The sequence below is a fragment of the Alligator sinensis genome, unplaced genomic scaffold (assembly GCF_000455745.1).
Source record: "Alligator sinensis unplaced genomic scaffold, ASM45574v1 scaffold866_2, whole genome shotgun sequence".
Lineage (NCBI taxonomy): Eukaryota > Metazoa > Chordata > Crocodylia > Alligatoridae > Alligator > Alligator sinensis.
In genome coordinates, this window is record NW_005841900.1 from 2,169,372 (window position 1) to 2,190,059 (window position 20,688).

At 41.6% G+C, this 20,688-nt stretch overlaps 1 protein-coding gene across 1 annotated transcript in view; it reads right to left on the reverse strand.

Annotated features, from left to right (window-relative positions):
• The window catches only part of RNF144A (ring finger protein 144A), a 94,414-nt gene that overhangs the window by 11,296 nt on the left and 62,430 nt on the right, over window positions 1-20,688 (reverse strand). The window contains exons 3-7 of the mRNA XM_006018410.3: window positions 8,013-8,117; window positions 7,750-7,810; window positions 6,701-6,908; window positions 5,269-5,416; window positions 2,684-2,773 (exon numbers count right to left, since the gene is read on the reverse strand). Coding sequence (XP_006018472.1) covers window positions 2,684-2,773; window positions 5,269-5,416; window positions 6,701-6,908; window positions 7,750-7,810; window positions 8,013-8,117 — 612 coding nt within the window. The remainder of the gene's footprint in view (window positions 1-2,683; window positions 2,774-5,268; window positions 5,417-6,700; window positions 6,909-7,749; window positions 7,811-8,012; window positions 8,118-20,688) is intronic.

Consider the following 20,688-nt stretch of genomic DNA (forward strand, 5'->3'; position numbering starts at 1 on the left):
CATCATTGACCACAAGATGAACATGAGCCTGCAATGCGATGCGGCAGCTAGTAAAGCGACCAAAACGCTGGCTTGCATCCATACATGCTTCTCAAGCAAATCCCGGGACGTCATTCTCCCCCTGTACTCGGCCTTAGTGAGGCCGCAGCTGGAGTACTGTGTCCAGTTTTGGGCTCCACAATTCAAAAAGGATGTGGAGAAGCTTGAGAGAGTCCAGAGAAGAGCCACGTGCATGATCAGAGGTCAGGGAAGCAGACCCTACGATGACAGGCTGAGAGCCCTGGGGCTCTTTAGCCTGGAAAAGCGCAGGCTCAGGGGTGATCTGATGGCCACCTACAAGTTTATCAGGGGTGACCACCAGCATCTGGGGGAACGTTTGTTCACCAGAGCACCCCGAGGGATGACGAGGTCGAATGGTCACAAACTACTTCGTTTCAGGCTGGGCATAAGGAAGAACTTCTTTACTGTCCGAGCCCCCAAGGTCTGGAACAGCCTGCCACCGGAGGTGGTTCAAGCGCCTTCATTGAACACCTTCAAGATGAAACTGGATGCTTATCTTGCTGGGATCCTATGACCCCAGCTGACTTCCTGCCCTTTGGGCAGGGGGCTGGACTCGATGATCTTCCGAGGTCCCTTCCAGCCCTGATGTCTATGAAATCACTCTGTTCTTGTTAGGATTGTAAAAGCTGCTTTCCTTGAAACACCCCCTAAGAAAGGAGATGAAAGCACTCAGTCTCTGACTGCATTAACAGAGGTTAGGCATCTAGAGGTTCTGTGTTCCTCCCCCTCTATCTTAACAAATGCCAGCACCCTGGAATGGGGGACTAAAATGGCGATCCAATCAATAAACCAACTTCATTTTTATCTTGTATTTTTGGTGGACTTAAGTTTTGCAAAGGAATGTTGGCGCTTTTATGCCAGGAGGCTAATTTAGAGAAATGCTGCCTGACCCACTTAGGCACCTACAAGTTCAGCTACTGGACATGCCCAAAGGCACCACCATCTTAGATGGCTGAAGTTTAGGTATGTATTTTCCCTGAAGGCTGCTTGGGATTCACAGATTACAGGCCAAATCCTACTCCATCTTTTAAAGGGCTGAAGTAGGTGTAAATGCCTACGTGTGCTCTTATTTCACCTTGCTTGAATCCCTGAGTAACAGTTAAGCACAAAAGGGAAATGAGTCTTCTTCCTCCTTTCTGTTCTTTTTGACTTAGCTTTAAGGCCAAGATGATGGCCTGTTATAAAAGTAGGTCCATTAACATTTTTTAGAGTCCTGATCAGGATGGAATAGGATCACACTTATGTCCAATTAGATACCTAATAGGTTTTAAGGGTTCCTGCATTCAAGTCTCTGGAAGAGTCCAATCCAGTAGGCATGTTCAGAGCCTAACAGCAGTAAGTACAACAGTAACAGATACATTACCTGAAAAGCAGTGATGGGATCAGCAGAGGAGTATTTTACAGAATACATTTTAGCTAGACATTTTTCAATGCAAAAAACCACTTGTGGGGCCATGGACCAGAACCCAAGACTCCCCCTCCCCCCGTCTTTTTAAGGGACCGTCTTCTTTACAGGGCTGCAGAATCAAACTTCCTCTTACTTCCTCTCTGGCCCTAAAGATCTTTCACTACTTTCTACAGAGTGGCACAGCTTCAACAGAATGGGTGGAGAGAGTCTCCAAACCTAGCCAAGCCTCTGGCCTCATGGACATAAGAGAACTCTTTAAAAAACAGACAAACAGACAAACAGACAAACAGACAAACAGACAAACAGACAAACAGACAGAGCCGGTTGTTTGTACATGAAAGATCAGCACAGACACCCTGGTCTAGGCTTCAGCTTCAGATTGTGAATCCCAGTCCTCTATATAGATGCCTCACTGAGGCCTCCAGGTAAGAACTTAAGTTAGGGAGACAGGTAGAGAGAGAAGAGTGACATCCCGTCCTTCAGGGTTTCCTACTGAATGGCTCGGGTGCCCCCTGGCTTCATATATGTTGCATATTGCAAATCTCAAACCTAGGCAACCAATTCACCCCATTTAAAGTACAGGGAGCTTAGATATCTAGCTTGGGTTTGGGCATCCTGTGTCCATGCAATTAGTCCTTGAGGCAATGAGCAGTGACACCAATGCTCATAAGGAGATCTAACTTAAGAAGCCCTGGGACAGCCTCCTTTTGCCCAAAGAGAGTGAAGTCGATAGGGGCTGAGGGGGCTCCAGATGCATCATGGCCACCCCTGGAGTGGGACCCTGTTACAATTCTACCCTCAGAACCAGGTGCCTAACTCAGGGACAGGATCACTCAGTATACTATGCCCCTTTGTGAATCTGGCCCATGATGCATCCTCCACATTTCTTAAGACTGTTGCAAAAAAAGATGACCCCTCAGTGCCCATTGCCTCTCTTCATGGTGAAGGAAGGAGAGAAGGAAGGAAGTGTACAAAACCTCTTTCGCTACTGATTAATGTTCTGCTGTTTGACTGATACCAGAAGAAGTACCAGTCAACCAATGAGCCAAAGACTCAAATCAGGAGAGACTTTTTACAAATAATTTTGACCAGCTTCAATCAAGTCAGATATTGCTATTAGGATCAAAACTCAGAATCCAGTAAGTAAGTTCAGTGATAGAGACTAAAATATTTCAATGTGGGTATATACAAAGCTTTTAAAAGAGCTGCACTTACCTGTGTTCTGTGCCAAATAACAGATGCCCTGGAGTGACCTAACTTGTTTCGACAAGGTCCTTTATCATAATGTATAAGGAGGAAATCATCCTAAAAACATTCAACAGAAATGTTATCAATTAGTAGAGACCCAGTTAAGAAGAATTTGTTCCTTCAATAAAATATTCCCACTCTCAGAACTAGCAACGGAACTGAAAACAAAAATCTGGGTTCTGGAAAAGTAGCTATAGAAATGCTAATATTTTTCCAAGTGCATTGTTGAAAGTTCAGCATCATAATAAGTAGCCTGGTTTTCAAAGATACACAGCATCTGCAATGGGAATCACTGGGATTTGTTAGTACTCATTATTTCTGAAAAAACCCAAGATGTCTATTTAAAATACTGATAGATGGCATTTACACAAAAGAATTTGAAGAGAAAAGGGAAAAGAACATTTTTGCTCCTTGGACCCCATGCTTCAAAACACAGCCCCTATACTGCAGCTAAAAAAAAAAAGAAAGAAAAAAAGCAAATATCTATAGAGTTCGATGGGAGAAATGCCCATCTTCCAGTTCTGGATGTATCATGTTTCCGTACAAGCAATTTACCAGACTAGGCACTTTTCAGATCACTACAGCAGTGCCCGTGAATAAAAGCTTATTGGTAAGGCCTTGGTACATGACAATTTCAGGATTTACAGTATTCAGAGTACATTTTTGGGATATGAAACATTTCCTTTTAACATTGTTATCTATGCTTTGAAATAAATGTTTCTATACATAAGCCAAGGAAATGGCCACAATAAGATATGGTTTTAAAAAAGTTTAAAGCCATTACAACAAGCAGATAAAGAGTTAAAGTTTATCTCCTAATGCTAGCTAGCAGAATATTACTGGTTTTCACATGGCAGTTCAGTGGCCTGTCTGGTAGAGCAGGCTTAGGAAATAAGTTTCTTAAAAAATATCACTAATAAATTTCTACACTATAGTCATGGTTGGTATCCTGCAGGACGCTAAATATGAGTTCCTTCCTTATTATATGATGTGATGCCTTGCACAGCTAGAAATAATGCAGAATGATTGTATTTGCATTTTGTAGACTGAAAGTACTTTGGGAAGGAGTTGCCTCCTTTCTGTGCACTGTACTGTACTGAATACAGAGTGAGACTCAAATTAAGAGACAGAAAGTGAATAATTTCCATCAGGTGTCATGTTATTTCAGCTCCTTTCTCTCTCGATTGTTCAGACAGGTAACATAAGATAAAGGGCTAAATCTTATTTTTGTCATAACCCAAAGGTATGATTTTGTGTGTGCTTCAGCACCAGAATTATCCCCGCCAAATTGTGGCTTCATTGGACGGGAGAGTTTTCTACTGCAGAGGAAGGCTCCGGTGCAGGGACGAGTTTCCCGCCTATTTGCAGCTTCTTTTGCAGGGTGCATTGCTCAAGTTGCAAGAGAAATGCACGGTGCAAAGGAGTTCCCGCCACCCGCATGCAAATTTGTGTCCCGCTATTGGCTAGTTCTAAATTATTCACACGTGGCGGCTAGTGATTGGCTTGCCCCTGTGTGAGATTCAGAGGAGCTTGGCGACCTGATCCATCGCCCACCTCTTCCCATCTTCGACCGATAAAAATTATAAGACGTATCTATGAGTCCGATTTTGGTGGCGCGCTCACCCAGAGCATCCGGAGCTCTGTTTCCGTGGAGCCTGGCAAACTCCACGTGACCATTTGTGTTGTCTTTGTCTGTAACCGCAACTCAAGCAAGTTTTCCAGCCTACACCACGACCCTCTCTGGTGTAAGTAAACAATCTTTAAAACTACCGCTACGAGTCTGTGCCTAATTCTAGCTTGTCGCCTCCTCTCTCCGACCCCGCGTGCCCGGGCTGCTGGCCACAGCCCGCGTGCAGCATGAAAAAGGGCCCGGCTCACGCCCGGCCCGCACAATTTTACTTCATGCACCTAAGTGGCATATATGTAAAACTGCAGTTTCTGACTTTTAGGCAGTTTGGGATTCTGTGTAGTTACATTCACCCTGTACTTCCTTCTGAACATTATCAGTAGGCTGCAGTTTGGCTGCAAAAGTGTCTGGGCAAAATAAAGTGTGCGCGCCAGATACACACGTGATGCCTGAGAAGTCCTGAAACTCGGGGGGCCCTGCCCCCATTGCAGCAGAAACTACTCACTGCTGTTTATGAGTCGGAGAGAAGTAGGGCTGGAAGGGACCTCCAGAGGTCATCTACTCCAACACCCCCTGCCTGAGGCAGGAACATCCATATGCAAACCATCATAGACGAGGTATTAACTAAACTCTACATAAGACTACCATTAACTCTGACAACACAGACCTAGCACCCCCACCTGCCACAGGTAAAGCAGGGGAACCATGGCAGCTAATATCCTGCTTCTATGAAATGTTATCAATATATGCTCAAGAGATCCTAAGTAGAGCAAATATTGAGGCTCCAAAGCATACAGAAGGCAGAATGGGGAAGAGCCAGACAGAGTTAGTGATGTTAGTACTATTCATTAATAGGCCAGTTTTAATACAAAGCAAGGTAGTTCTAAGCCTATAATAGCCACCTAAGCCCACAGCATCTACTCACATCAAGAGATTCCAGACAGTACCAGCAAAAGGCATGTTTGCAGTTTTTACACATCATTTGGGCACAACCTTCATCTCGCTCAATATAAACTTTGCACTTTGGACAGCGTTTGATTGGAGCATCATCTTCTTCCATTTTGAAAACAGAACTGTGGGGGACATTGGGGGATATCTGTAAGTTAGGTATCCTTGTGTGTTTGCAATGGAAATTATACAAACATAAAGTAGGAACAAACAGACATGTCAAGTTTGCATATACATTTTATCAGGATTTTTTAAACTTTTTTTCAGTAACCTGAATGGATCTAGTAAAGCTGTTAAATCTTGACAATGGCAACAAAATAGCTAGGTGTGCAAGAGATGAACAGGGGAACAAGGTCTCCCTTCTTTGGCATCAAATCAGACCAGTCCAGAATCAGAATTTCCATCCAAGTGCCTTGTTCCTTCTCTAATTTCTTGTGTGGAGAAACAGAATGCTATTACATCCCTTACCAGCAGACTGTAAATATCCCATGATCCAAGTGATAGTCTCTGGGGGAAGGGCTTCCATGAAGAAGACAGTTAAGGGGAAAGGGAGAGAGAGAGCAAGTCACAAAAGGACTTTGGTGTGGGAATGCTAAGTGTTTCCATTATAGAAATGTAGATATCTGGCTTGAGGAGTGGAAATCACAATCTTGAGTTAGGCAAGTACACTTTAAAGAGGAAGACTGGCCCACTGAGTGCTGGCATTCACAATGTTCAGTATACTAAGCAGAGGGATGCCTACACCAACCAACAGGAAACACAGAAGACAGGTATTAATTTACAATATCAGCTCTCTTCTAGGGTTCTGCAAAGGTTTCTGGATTTTATCTAATATTTAATGCAAAATGCATAGGCAATCACAGGAGCAGGGACCAGAATGTAGGACTACCTCCCTCTGAGGGGAGTGTCCTCCTCCCTGGGTTATAGAGTCAAGACTTCTCTTGCTTGTTCTCTCTCTGGTCCTGAAACTCTTGCATTCCCTTCCATGTAGTTGATTACCCTCAGGAAGGCTGGAGAATACTGCCATACCAGCTGAGCTTACAGCCTGGTGGTTAGAACGCTCCAAATTAGCTACCATCCGAAATGGATGTGATGACGACATCAACAGAATTTGCTGCTGGTAGCTATCTATGCTCATCTAGCCAATGGGCCTTGGACCCCACACAGTCCCTCTGTGCCACTAAATGGTACCACCTTCTCCACGATTGTGGTGCTGAGTCAGTGGAGGAGTCACCGCACCCTTAATGTTATACACACAGTGTTTCAAAAGATACTTGCTACAGCTGCGTGAAAAATACCTTGAACAAACAGGAAAAAAAAGTGGCCCTTGATTGAAGGTGGATTTATATTCCTCTTGTTTATGCATGGATTTGATCTAGGTTGATATACCCGATAAAATAAAACTGTACCTTGTTTCTCCTGGAAGAAAGGAAATTGGCATATTCTCTTGACAGCCTTGTCCTGGATGCCAGTTAGATTTGCAAGCAGAGCAAAATTCTATATCACAAGCTTTGCATTGGACCAACTGGGGATTCTTAGGCCCCGATTCTTGTAGTTGGCAAACTGCCTGGCATGTAGAAGAGGGACACCAAGTCCGACATGGGTCCAAAAGCACTTCTGCAAAGAACCAGAACAGAACCAAAGTAAATCACAGCTGCAAAAGTCTTTAAAGTACAAAAGACTGTACTCCGCTTATCAAACCAAACAGAAAAGGGTCACCTTTGCAAAAGTGGTCTCTTGTTTGGTGCATCTAAACAGACACACATAAGGACTTGCTGCAAGTGAGCATCAAACCAATGTAAATAAGACTTATCCCTTTACTGAGGCACAGCTTTACTACTAACTCTAGGCCTAATGTGAAGACCAATGAGCTCAATGAAAAGATTCCCACCTACTTCAGGTGCCTTTACCAAAAGAGAAGCTTTCTTTCAAGTTCTCTCATACCATTAGCTGTCCAAAAACATATTCCTTCTCCTTCTCCCTGAGTAGCAATCCATTTTTTTATATTCAGATTGGGGTTAACATGGCACACCTTAGCACAAGTTAGCTAGTACTAACTGGCACTTTGTGCAAGGGTCCAACATTTGAGTTTATGGTGGCATTGCAGGAGAGCCAGAATCCAGGGTACTGCCATCCTATATAGCAGCACTATGCTATATATGTAAATCTGCACACTGCCAGGAAAATTCCCCTTCTCAGTAACAGCAATATAATACATAGCAATTTTCTTTGTCTCTCATTCCTAGAATGTGGTAAATGGCAACGTGAGGGCAAAAGCAGAAACAATTCAAGCTTTGTTCTACTGACACAGCATATAAAGCTGCAACAGTACTGTATAAACATATACAGGACTAAATTTTGACCTGTGGCACTGGGATCAGTCTGGAGTAACACTACTCCCACCGAGCTGGAAGCCAGATAGGAGAAATGGAGTAATGGCTACTGTTGCATACTGTACCTCTTTCAAACTGTAGCTTCTTATACCTTTGCATGATTTCTGAGGCAACCATACACTCAATCTGTTAAAATAAATAAATTAGTAAATAAATAAATAAAAAAGACTTTAAATTAAGGGCAAAAATAATCCAAGGCATTTTAAATGGATGGAGAGACAATATATTGATCTTTACAGAACCATTAAACACGTCGGCAATAAAGGACAGCAATATTCTGGATGAGATGCACTGAAATGTATTAGAATCAATCTGCGGTAAAACTTACCTCATTTTCTTGTAGATGACCTCGCTTTGGGCAGGCAGCATCTGGGCAACTAATTGCTGTTTCCAGACCTTCTCTGATCAGAAGCTCTACATACTGTTTCAGGCACTGTAAGAAAGCCAAAGGAAGCATAACAATTCTCCAAATATAAATTACTCTACTTATCTTTAATACTTTGCCTTTATTTTCATCTGAACAACAGAGATTATGCGATAAATAAGGGGCAGGAACTACTTCTCCTAAAATCCATTTCCATAGTCTATATACCAGAAAATTCTGCCTCAATTAAAAATTGTGCAATAGATAAGAGGTACATAATAACCAAGGGAAAAGCAAAGCGGAGAACTAGGAAAATAGAGATAAAATTAGATTAACCAGTCTCCATAAATCCCTCAACGTTGTATCACTGGAAACCACAACACAGCTCAGTAAGCAGTAGTTACCCATAAGCACGCATCTGTCAAGTACAACAGAAAAGGGAGTGCATCTTGTTTTCCATTTTTAGAAAATAACCGCTTGAACTCCACAGTGGAAGAAGCAAGTTATTCTCAGTAGAAAATAAAATATCCAAATCAGGACTCTCAAAAGAAGTATTGTTTCCGTAGGGACTTCTTAATAAATAATAGGTCATGGACAGGCCAATTCTCTCCATGAAGCATCCACTAATGATTTATGTGTAAAGCATAACTGAAAGCATAGGCCCCAAGAGACCGGCACACAGCACAATTCACACTAATGCAAGGGAGGAAGTGGAACACTTTTGACCACGGACAGGAAGACCACACCAGGTTGATAAGGCACCGCAAAGTGATCAGATTAAGGAGTTACCAACGAACCAAAGCAGCATCTTAGCTGCTGTTTTATTTAAACAAGACCTCACACATGCAAGATGGCACCCTGCCTTAAGTGTCCCTTTAGCGGCCATTGTCCACTGCCAGCATCTTCTTTTGTGAGGTGACTGCTAATCAGCCAGTTGCAGACATAATAGTAGCCAAGCTTCAAAATGTTCTATTACCAATGGTGGGACTACAGGGATAATGCAGCTCACCTCATCCCCACACTGCTCCAAACTGAGCAGAGACCTGCTATCACACCTAGGGCCCAAGCATGGTGGGGGGGAAAGGGTACACTTGCCAGGACCCAGAGATCCAGGGGGGCCTGGCCCAGGTTGCAGCCATAGGGAAAAAAGTGAAGGCTAAATTGTAGGTCATACTTGAGGATATGTATGGAAAGTTACGTAGTACCTATATGGGGTCTCCACTGTGAGATTTGCTGGAGCCAATCAAAAGCAGAACAAGCAACATTGTGAGCAGCAAGCTGCTGGCCAGCCCAGGGCCCTGCGGTAGAAGACAGCGTGCTTGTGCAGTTAATTCTGGGACTTGTCGTTTGACAGAGAGGGATTTATGCGTCCCAATATGACACGCTCTCTCAAGAGCTACAAGTCCCAGAAGATGGAAAGGGGACGGACAAAGCACCACATAACCACGGACATTGATCCCTGGGACAGTGGAAGCTGCAGTGTTGCTGGTCGGATTTACAGGCCCAAAAGTAAGTAATGAGTTAGGCCTTGTGGTCTAAACATTGCACAGAGAAGAACTGAAACAGGGATAGGGTTAGTGCCTGGAAGGAAAGGACATTTCTTTCTCTCTCTCACATACACCCCATGTCTGGCTATAAATACAAAATCAGGCAGCCAGAAACGTAAGGAGGTAAAACAAAAGGAACTAAAAGAAGCTATAGGACACCAATCAATCCTCCATTTTTTCAAAACAGACAAGGCCTTTCTGCAGTCTGGCTCAGGCACTAACTAGGGAAGTAGATGAACAAAAGCAAGATGGAAATGATTATAATATAGAGACTGTGTCTGTGGCAACTGATGATGAAGAAAAGCTGCCAGATGCATCATGCGACTCCAATCTAATGCTTTCAAAAGAAAATGTAGTACTACTCTCTCCTGTTTTTTGTAAGCCTTCTCCTGAACAGTGGTGCTAATGGTGATATTACCCAACTATCTGATTCATGCTTTTTCAAAGACCCAGGCTTGTTCTATGTGCTGTCCTGACTTTGCTAGCTTCCACATTTCTTTGAAAGCCAATTCCAATAGATGTTGGTGGGCATAAGTTTCCTGAATTTCTTCTCAAATGTAAGACTTCCAATGGAGAACAGCTACCAAGAGACTGGTTTGTTTGGAGTCCTATCAATCAAGCGCTGTATTGTTTTTCATGTTGGTTACTTTCTGAAGGGAGACAAAAACAACGCAGCATGCGGGCAAAAAAGTGAAGGATATTCACCAAATGTGAAAAAATGGCAAAAGCTATATAGTAAACTTCCTGAACATGAAAAAAGCATAGAACATAAAACTTGCTATTTTCATTGGAAGGAATTACAGCAGTCACTGTTGGGTGGACACGGAGTGGAAAGTGAGGTTCAAAAACAAATATTAAGAGAAGCAACAAGATGGAAAGAAATATTGGAAAGATTGTTGGATGTTACCTCATGTCTTGCTTCAAGAGGTTTAGCATCCCAAGGAGATGATAATCTGATAGGTGACCCGACCCACACAATGACAACTTTCTTGGAACTCTTGAGTTAATAGCTCATTAGGACAGCAACACTCGTCACCATTTGGCCAAAGTCAAACAGAAGCAAACAGAGGGCAAAATGATGCAAGGACAAGCTCATTATTTCTCATGGGAGTCCGAATGAGTTTATTGAATTATGCAGTAAGAGTGTGCAGAAGACCATCCTTGCAGAGAGAGAAAAGGCCATTTATTATTCTATTATATGTGATGTTACTCCTGATGTCTCTCACCAAGAACAACACGTTGATATTCCGATTTATAGTTCACAACAAAGATACTGGTACATTTAACATTAAAGAAAGGTTTTTTGAGTTTATCAGCTTTGATTAAAAAAAATGGAGAACAGATAGCTGAAATGCTAATTGCCTGCTTGAAGTGTCATAACATTCCTCTTGATGACGATAGAGGTCAAGGTTTTGATAATGGCTCTAATTGCCAGGGAAAATAAGAGGTGTTCAGCCCTGCATTATATCCAAAAATGAACTTACTGTGTATTCTCCTTGTGCTTTCCATTCACTAAATCTTATAAGAGTTAATGCTGCAGCAGCACGTACTTAAACATTAACATGTTTTTGGTTGCATGCAGCAACTTTGTGTTTTTCAGTGCTAGCCCTGGTGAGGTGGAAGATTATAACAGATAAATTACACTGCTCACTCCACTTTGCCAGACACACACTGGAGTGCACGTGATGATACTATCTGTGCACTCACAAAGCATCTTCCAGGTATTCTGGAAGCACTGGAATGTGCTCTTTGACACACAAATCTCAATCACAACTGGAAGCACTGAAAAGGTACTTCAGCTCATTTTCAAGCCTTTTGTTGGCTAGCTTCTGGTACAAGGTTCTTTCAAGTATTGATGACAGAAACAAGATTTTACAAACCAGGGGAATCTCTCTTGAATCAGAGGCAGCCCTCATTCGTGATATTATTGAAGAAGTAAAACAACTTGGAGATCAGCGGCCCAAAATTCTACAGGAAGCACGTCTTGTAGCAGAAGGCATGGGAAATTTTGCCACAGTCACCAAAGGAGCGAGGCAAGAATCAGAAAAGATTTAATGATGACACAGCTGAGGAATCATGTTCTACCTTCTCTGAAAATGATCCAGAATCTTTATTCAGAAGGAATGTTTTTGATGCAACTTTGGACAGCTTTATCTATGGATTAGAGCACAAATTCAAAGCAACCAGTAATATTTGTTTTTCATTCTGTTCAGTCCTAAAGTATGTGACGCTAGAGCCTGAGGAACTGGATGAAGCTTCTAAATACCTACTTCACAGATATCCTACAGATCTTTCTGAGAATTTTCCCTGTGAAACGTTGCATCTGAAAATATCTTCAAATCTACTTTTAGAAACGAGTATGAACTACTACTTATCTTATTAAATGAGATTTACAAAAAACAACTGCAACTAATTTTCAGTGAAGTGTCTGTAGCCATATGGATCTTTTGCACAGTGCCAGTGACTACAGCAGAAGCTGAAAGAAGTTTCAGCAAGCTAGCACTCATCAAAAACTGCAGCCATTCTACTATGGGACAAAGATGGTTAAGCCACCTTGCTATTTTGTCCATCGAGTGTGAACTTTCAAGAGAAATTGACTTTGGAGAGAATTCACGATTTTGCAATGAAAAGGTCAGAAAAATAAAGCTTTGAAGTGAATTGGTCCGTTTATAAAATGTTTGCAGCCATGTTGGACCATTAGAACAAAAAAACCCATCAAAACATCGACTGGATAATACCGTTATTAGGACCAACAACCAAAAAGTTACAAAACAGCAATGCACAATGTAACTTCAGAATTAAAATAGAAAAATTTCTTTCATGATTCATGAGATTTTATGGATGTGGGATGGTGTGTGCGTGGGAGGGAGCCTGCTTTACAAGTCTCTACTGGGTCCAAAGAAATGATGCTTGGGCCCTGATCATACCAAAAGGCTACCAAGAGTCAAGCTGCTGCTGTTAAAAAGGACACACACTTCCATCTATGCTCATGGTTGCTTGAGACACTCAAACAAAGCAGAGAGCTAATGTCCTTAATAGAGGTTTCCCTCAGTGCTCCCAGTCTCAAAGTCTACCTTCAGGTACAAAACAGTACATCAAATGGGAGAGTGAATTAGGGAAGCATTACTCAGAATTAAGCTAAGGGGATGGGCCCCCAGCTCTTCATTACAGGCCCTAAAAGTGGTCATATTATAGGCCAGCATAGTAACAGGTAGAGCAGAGTGAAACCAAAAGAGCAAGTGGGGTAGGAGATACAGTGTCCAATAGGGGGATGCCAAGGTGGGTGGGCAGGAGAGCCCCTTGCACTCCACAGGCACAAGCTATGAGACCCATGTAGAACTGCCACATACCACCATATGGGGTGGTTCATGCGACTAGACTGGACCTGAGGAATTCACCATGTAAAACTGACTAGCACTCAAATGTAATCTGCCTTGGAAAGATTGAAATAAATGTTGCTGGACTGTGAACCACTGATTAGGCACAATTCAAGCTTCTAAACCATCCCCCCGCCCCACACTGTAAAAACACAGGCCAAACTACAAATAGCTGTTTAGTCCAACTATATCCCATCAGGTGAACAAACCTCTACTGTTCTCATTATACCACTGCATATAATTCACCTGGTAATTTCTACAAATTACCAGGTGAATTATATGCAGTGGTATAATGAGAACAGTAGAGGTTTGTTCACCTGAACATTACACACACACACACACACACACACACACACACTTATAAATAAAAGGATTGTGGATTCAGGAGTATAGGTAAAAGGATTGTAGACTTGGGATTTTGGGCCCAGTTCACAATTCAAGACTCTACTCCTTTACCCTCTTCCTTGTATATACTGCATTCTTTAAGCCTGTGAACACTGTTTCTTTAGAAGAATTATTTTAAATCCCACATTAATATGTTAGCTTTTACACCTTTTGACTTGACAGTGATAAAACTTTCACATTCTGCCCACATTATTTTAGCTACTACAGCATGTTGCTTCACTAGTGGCAATACAACCCTGACATTTCAACACATTCTTTTGTCCGATTCTCCTTTCTGAGTTTCTTTTTCGGAAGAAACAATAGCTCAGCTGCTTGGCTAAGAAAAAAAAAAAAACACTTAACAGTTGATGCTTTTGAAAGTTATAACTTTCACAGCAACTGAGATTTTGCAAACAATGCATGAAGGTCCATGTTCTCCCCTTTGCCTGTACAAAGGCAATGAAAGTGAGCATTTGCTTCTATCTTGGCTCCCAGAATGTTTCCGATCTATCCCACTGTGCCCTGCAGAAAGAAAGGAGTCACTTACAGGGTATGACTGGCAGTTCTCACAGAAGGTTGAGGCCTGTCAGGACAAGGCCCTAAGCTGTAGATCGTGGCTAGCAGTAGCACCAACTGTAGCAGGAACATCAGACTAGCCATGCCATTGTCAGCTGTTCCTCTCCCCCTGCCCCCCATTTGTAAGTGCTGAGAGGATTAAAATGAAACTGCATACATTTTTAATGACAACACTTAGCACTTATAGAAAGCACTTTTCAAGCTCAGGGTGCTTTACTGTCATTAATGATTAATTTAGCAATTCTCTTCCCCAACCTGCTTGGGAGCTTTGCCAAAGCTGATCAAACACACACTCCCATTTCATGACAACTTCCAGGGACTGGTGTAGCTCATCCCTGCCATGTCCAATGCTCAGGGATGTCCCCACTGGGAAGTCATTAAACTGGGCAGAGCATGGTTCAGACCTTGATCTGGACAGGGGGCAATTCAGATGAGATTCTCTGGCTGCTCGAGATTTCCCCTCCTATCCAGAGTCTCCTGGGGTAAAGAAAGAGAGTAGTAAAAACTATCAGTGACCTGATTTATCAGAGTTCTCCTCCCATCCTTGCTTGGAAGAAGCCAGCTGTGTTTAAACTTTAAAACTTGTGACACTGCTAGCTTTTCTCTATTGGATCAGCACAGCAAGATGTCCCAACAGGGAAAGCAATACAAGCCAGCACAGCAGGATTGTGGGCCCAGTTCACAAGTCAAGACTCAGAAATAAACCTCAATGACCCTGGAATGGTAAAATTAGAGGTTTTTGTTATTACACTTTTCCATAGGATCAGCCCTTCATAAATTTATGAATTAAAAAAAGATCAACTTTTAGGATAAGCATCGAAAAATTGTCAAGTGACATTATAGTACCAGCTGCCTATACTGAAAATCTGATGAAATATGCCTACACTATTATTAAGTGGTTTCATGACGCATTTGCTTAGTGTCTAGGTAAAGTGAATTAGTTTAGTTAAATGAAAAAAAAGGAGAGAAGCAAAAGAATGGCTGACCTTTGGCCAATTAAATGTATACAATACTTGTATATTGTAAAAAATTAATAAAAATTACTACTTCTCTGGCAAGATGACATACTGTCAAGCTACTTTACATTGTCAATTCTTTGCTGCTTGATAATCTTTGCACTGAAAAATATCACATCCTTTACATTACAGCAGTAAAGAGTTTTTAGTCTGCAAAAATTCTACTTCTAGAGTAAAATTGTTAAAAACAACCTATATAATTATCAGTCATATGATAAATCTCCTACAGATGGAAGGAAATTAAGATTAGATGCCAGTAGTTGGAACTGAATCAGAGCCCCCTTACTGACGTAGGTACTTTTATTTTGTTTACAAAATGCTGCGTCAAAAGTCATTTGCAGTTCAATAAAACAAAAAAAGTGGCATACAGGAAGCAAAATTATGCTTAACAACTGTGATACTGGTTATACAAACACATTTCTATGTTTGTACTGCACCAAGCACAGTTGGTCCAAATCTATGCCTTATCTGTTAAAAGCTCCAATATTTTTCAAAAATTAACTCTTAATTTTGAATTAAGGAAAATTGGAGGGAGTTTTACACTTGGGCTTTGATTTGGAACATACACTTACTAGTTCATAAACATATTATATGGCTCAGAAAGAGGCATCTTTGCTTCAAGGCGGCAGTTTGAAAAAAAGTGAATGCATCTTCAAAATTATTTCCATCTTATTATAATCGTCTAGTTATTGCATGATGCCCCTTCGAGGCAGTGTTAACTATGCATATCCATGCTGTAGTATTTTTTTTTTACATTGACTCTCAACTTTGAATCAGCTGAGCTTGGAGGATAAATTGCAAAGGCTGCTGTAATGGCAGAGTCTTCCTATGCCTGAAGAAGGGCATTTGTGCCCAAAAGCTTGCAAAGAATTTTTTTTCCCAGCTATTCAGTTGGTCTAAAAAAAGATATCACATCTACCCAAAGAACCTTGCCTGCGTATGTCCTTAGACCAACACTGCTACAACCAACAGCTGTAATGGTTTTACACTGAAATTACCGATATCTGCCCTGAACCTTTAAAAAAAAAAAAAAAAAACTATTAAACTGGGAGTTATTTGGGAATTCTTATTTGTTCTCTCCCTGCCATTTTAGACATTTTTATAAATGACTACTCAAGAAATGCAAAGCAAATGTTACCATGTCATACTGCTACTGACTGACAGACCTGTACTATCAATTATTTAAAATCTATCTTGTACAGCCAGGTTCACAAATACACTCTAGCTGCTTTACTGTCCTATGGAACAGTACAACATGGCCAATGCACGGGCTAGTCATTGCCCACCCAGCTCCTGGCTTGAACATGTCTATGTCTGCATATGGGTATGTTCCCCCACCCTCATCTCACAACTGTCCCCCACATTTTCCTGCACAGTGTCCTTTGTCCTCTCTTTTAGGCTATCTGGGGGATCTCACCTCATGCAGCACTAGAGATTTGAACTTGACCTTAGAAGCCCATTTAATCTTTGATTTCTTGTACTTCTGTTTTCAGGAGCTCTCTCTCAAAAGACACTCAATTACCCAGCCAGAGTCTCCACACTTAGGACTGCAGAGTGCAGAGAGAACCATTTCTTCCAATTTTCAAGTTGCTAGAGGCAACATTGAAAGCTAAGCCTTGGGTCTGCTAGCCAAGCTGAAGGCTCTGCAATAGAGGATTCTGCAACAAAAAGGGTAATTTTATTTTCATAGGCAGCCAGAGCTGCACCTTTGCAAACCTCCTTACACTTGTCTTAGAAACAGACTTCATCATGTTACTAGAATGCTTACATTTCAAAGGCACTTGACATTGGTTTCCTGCTCCTAGAAAGCTCATTTTAAAACATCAACCATAATATGCACTCTGGTAGCTCACAAATAATTTAAAAAGAGAAGGATCATTACTTTCCTGAGATCAATTTGGACAGTTTATTCCATCAAATTTAGTACAGAGCAATATCGATGAAAAAATGTTTAAAAAAAGACATACAGATTAAGTTTTTATGCCATAATTCACCTAAGCCTTTACTCCTTCATACTTCACTTGTTTAGTTATGCTTATGTAAAGTCCTTATGCATCAAGTATAGCCCTGTAAATACATTTGTGATGCCTATTTGTGTACTCCTAATTCACATTTAAAACAACCATTATTTGGACAAACTTAGGACAAGAATTGTTTTTTACCTACAGTAAACCTGTATTTTTACTGTGCAAACATCAATATTATTGACTGATGTTTTTACAGTTTACATTACAAAACATGATTGCCTTGCATTCATCTCCCTAACATAACCTATTATACAACATAAATAAAACCACAAAGTCAAATGTCATTCTCTCTTTCAGACCATAGTGAAAGCTTTCTGTAAATTTACTCTTAGAAAAAGAGAAGCACTAAGCAAGCACTAAGCAAGTCTGTTTCTTGTCCTAGCAGTGGCAGGAGAATGCCCTAGTCCCCCTGCTTTACCTGTGGTAAGTGAAGGCATTTTTTATATTTTTAGGCACTGTCTTTTAGTTGTAGATGAAGATTGCTTGTGGAGCATTAAGAATAGATGAGACCAGTGTTGTCAAACTCAGCCCACCCTCCAAACCTGGAACACAGGATTCCTTAGGCTAGGGCTTCCATGGCTGTACAGCAAGTGACAATGGTTAAAACAGCCAATTTGCTACCAATCTTATTTGTTCATTTTTTCTCTCAAACCTTTCTGAAATTTTCCAGCTTGATCTAACATTAAAAACATATCATTTGAAATCTACCAGGGATGTGAAATGTCTTTTGCTGATGTCACTTTCATTTTTAGAAGAAAAAAATAGATGGTTAATATTTACTGCCCATTACACTCTCTTCACAGCTGCTGTGTGAATTTAGATTTAAAGAAGCCTGTCAAAATGTGAGTTTCTGACCCACACTAATACAAGAGCTTTAAATACCAAGTCACGTGGAAGCTTTAAAAAGACTTAATACACTTGGTAAAAGCCAAAACCACCAGAGAAATGCAGATTCAAGTATCTTTCACTCTATAATTTAATTTATTGTCCACAATTTTAAATATATCCAAGAGATGGCACTGAGCCACTATCCCTCCCCAAACTGTGTGTACTGCAGGAAAATCATCACAGGCTTCTCTCGGTGAAATATGAAAGATTCCCTTTTGAGAGGAAGGGAAGAAAGAGAAAGTATTCTGAAACTCTATTTTAATAAAGTAAAGTAAAGAAACAAAGTCAACATTAACCATGCAGTAAACACCAGTCAAGTGGTTTAGTGTAGCACATTACTTGGAACTACAACTATACCGTGGGCAGACCATCGTTAATGAAGATACCGCAGGCACCTCTTGGGTTTTCTTCAGGGAAGAATTTCAGTACTTCTGTAACTATAAGGATGCGCTTGACTGGCTTCTTAATTCTTAAATGAGGGCCTTTTCAAAGTAGAAATTAGTGAGCCTGCAGTTACATGGGCAAGAAAGAAGCTAATGCTGAAAGAGGAAGGGAAGTTCAAAAACTGGGTAAGATTAAATGGTTTAAATGAGGTAATTAACTAGTGGAACAACTTACCAAGAATACAGCAAATTTCCCATCAGCTGGAGTCTTTAAATCAAGGCTCAATGCCTTTCTAAAAATATATGCTGTAGCGCAACCACAGCTTGCTTTGATAGATTCAGAAATTGCTAGCTGATGTTTTATGGTCTGTGTTATGAGGGAGGTCAGACTGGATGATCTCTACTGGTCCCTTCTGGCCTTCAAATTCGGTGAGAGAATGAAACCTGAGAAGTCACAAGGCTCCCAGAGCACTTTCTATTTAGCTTACTGTTGCTACAGATCTATTGCTAGGATCGTGCATACGTTTTTTTTCTGGTAAATGAATACTAGACAGATGCTCAATACTACAGTGATGGGATTAGACAAATAGAAATGAGAAATGTTACAGATGCACAATGTTACCCTCTTCAGCAGTGATGTTTTACAAAAATTGCGTAGGTTTTTCTATAAAAGATGGCCAGCTCTTTCCAGAACTATCATTCAGTGTATTTTGTTGCACAGCCTTAAAAAGTAATAATTTGGGGAGAAGTAATTCCTTTCTACAATGACTCAGCAATGCTGGTGGAGACAGGCAGATAGTCAAACACTGATCTTCACATCAGGTTGCCAGTATCAACTCTGCTGTAAGCTCAGCACATGAAGCAGTTAAACTAACAGCAAGTTTTACCCACAGTCCTAGCAGACCAGAAAAACTTCCCGCCTTTTTTGACCAAAGGGTAGACTTGGAGAGTCCTAGGTAGAGGTAGTTGGGCATTTCTCAACAAAGCAGTTTTCCATCAAATACCAAATTTGTTGAAGCCAAAACATTTTGTTTGAAGGTACAGTAGAACCTGTATCTGGATGGTTCAAAACCCACTTAATTCACAGTGGGTTGCTTAATTAAGGATGAGATACTCAGTTGCTTGCCATGGTTTTTTTCTTAAAAAGGTGCTGCTACTTCAATCGTGGTGTGGTCCCATTGATGAGAGAGGCAGCCACACCAAGCCACTGGAGTACTTCAGCAGTCTCACAGAGCTGTTTTTGTGGCTCTGTATACACCCAAGATCTCTCACAACCCTGATTTTCACAGAGGAAAAGGAACCTAATCTGGTGTACCAATTTCAGAGATTCTCAAGTTGAGGGTACCTTTGTGGTCCAAGCACTCACCTGAAATGTTGGAGCTCTAGGTTCAAGTCCCTGCTCCAAAGAATAATAAATTACTTATACCAAGTGGAACAACTCCAAAAGAACAGAGACTCCCATGGAAAGAGATCCATGCCAGAATACCTATCAAGTGGGGTGTGGAGAATGTAAAAGCAGGGAGGGACATAAAAGGTTTTCCACACTTGAGGTGACTGCTCTAACCACCAGGTAACTGAAGACTGTAGGTACTCTCTTGTGAAAGAGGTGAACATTGTATTCTATTCCAATGTACAATGCAAAACATTTTTAAAATCCTGAAGGGGCTTCTCCCTATGCCCCAAAACTTTGCTTGTTCAACTCCAGGGATATACAATGCATTTCCAAAGCATGAATACAGAAATACAGAATGGTAGGCTTATTTGAGTTTAAGCTCCTTTCAAATCCACTAGCACTATATGGCCCTTTTACATAAAACTGTAATTGTAATGCTGCCTGTGTGGGCCGGGAGCAGTCCAAGGACCTCGGGGGCGTTTTTCACGCGGTGGGCTGTGGCCAGCAGCCCGGACACGCCGGGTCGGGGAAGGCAGGCGGCACGCTAGAATTAGGCACGGACGCTTAGTGGTTGTTTAAGATTGTTTACTTACACCGTAGATGGTTGCAGTGTAGGCTGGAAAGACTTCCAGGAAAAGCTTCGCTTAAGTCCCAGTTTCAAGGACTCGGACCCGGGTAGAGCTCTGGATTCACTCTCAGGAAGTTTGCTAGGCTCCGTGGAACTTGCGCGCAGGGAAGGGGTTCGTCGAGGGATCGTTCGGCGACGGGGAGAGGCCAGAGGTTGATCAGACCTCTATAGGCAGCTCTAAGGCACACGCGTTGGGTCCGATAGGCTCCGCAGCGCGCCTAGAGTTCTCCTCAAGATGTTTACGGAGTCCCCCCTTGCAGGGTTATCCTCCGGAGATCTCCAACTTGGGCGGAAACCACTCAAGCCTCTTATAGGGCTAGCAAGCCAATCGCTAGCTGCCACGTAGGAATAATTTAGAACTGACCAATGGTGGGGCACGAATTTAAATACAAATGGCGGGAACTCCTTGCAACGTGCATTT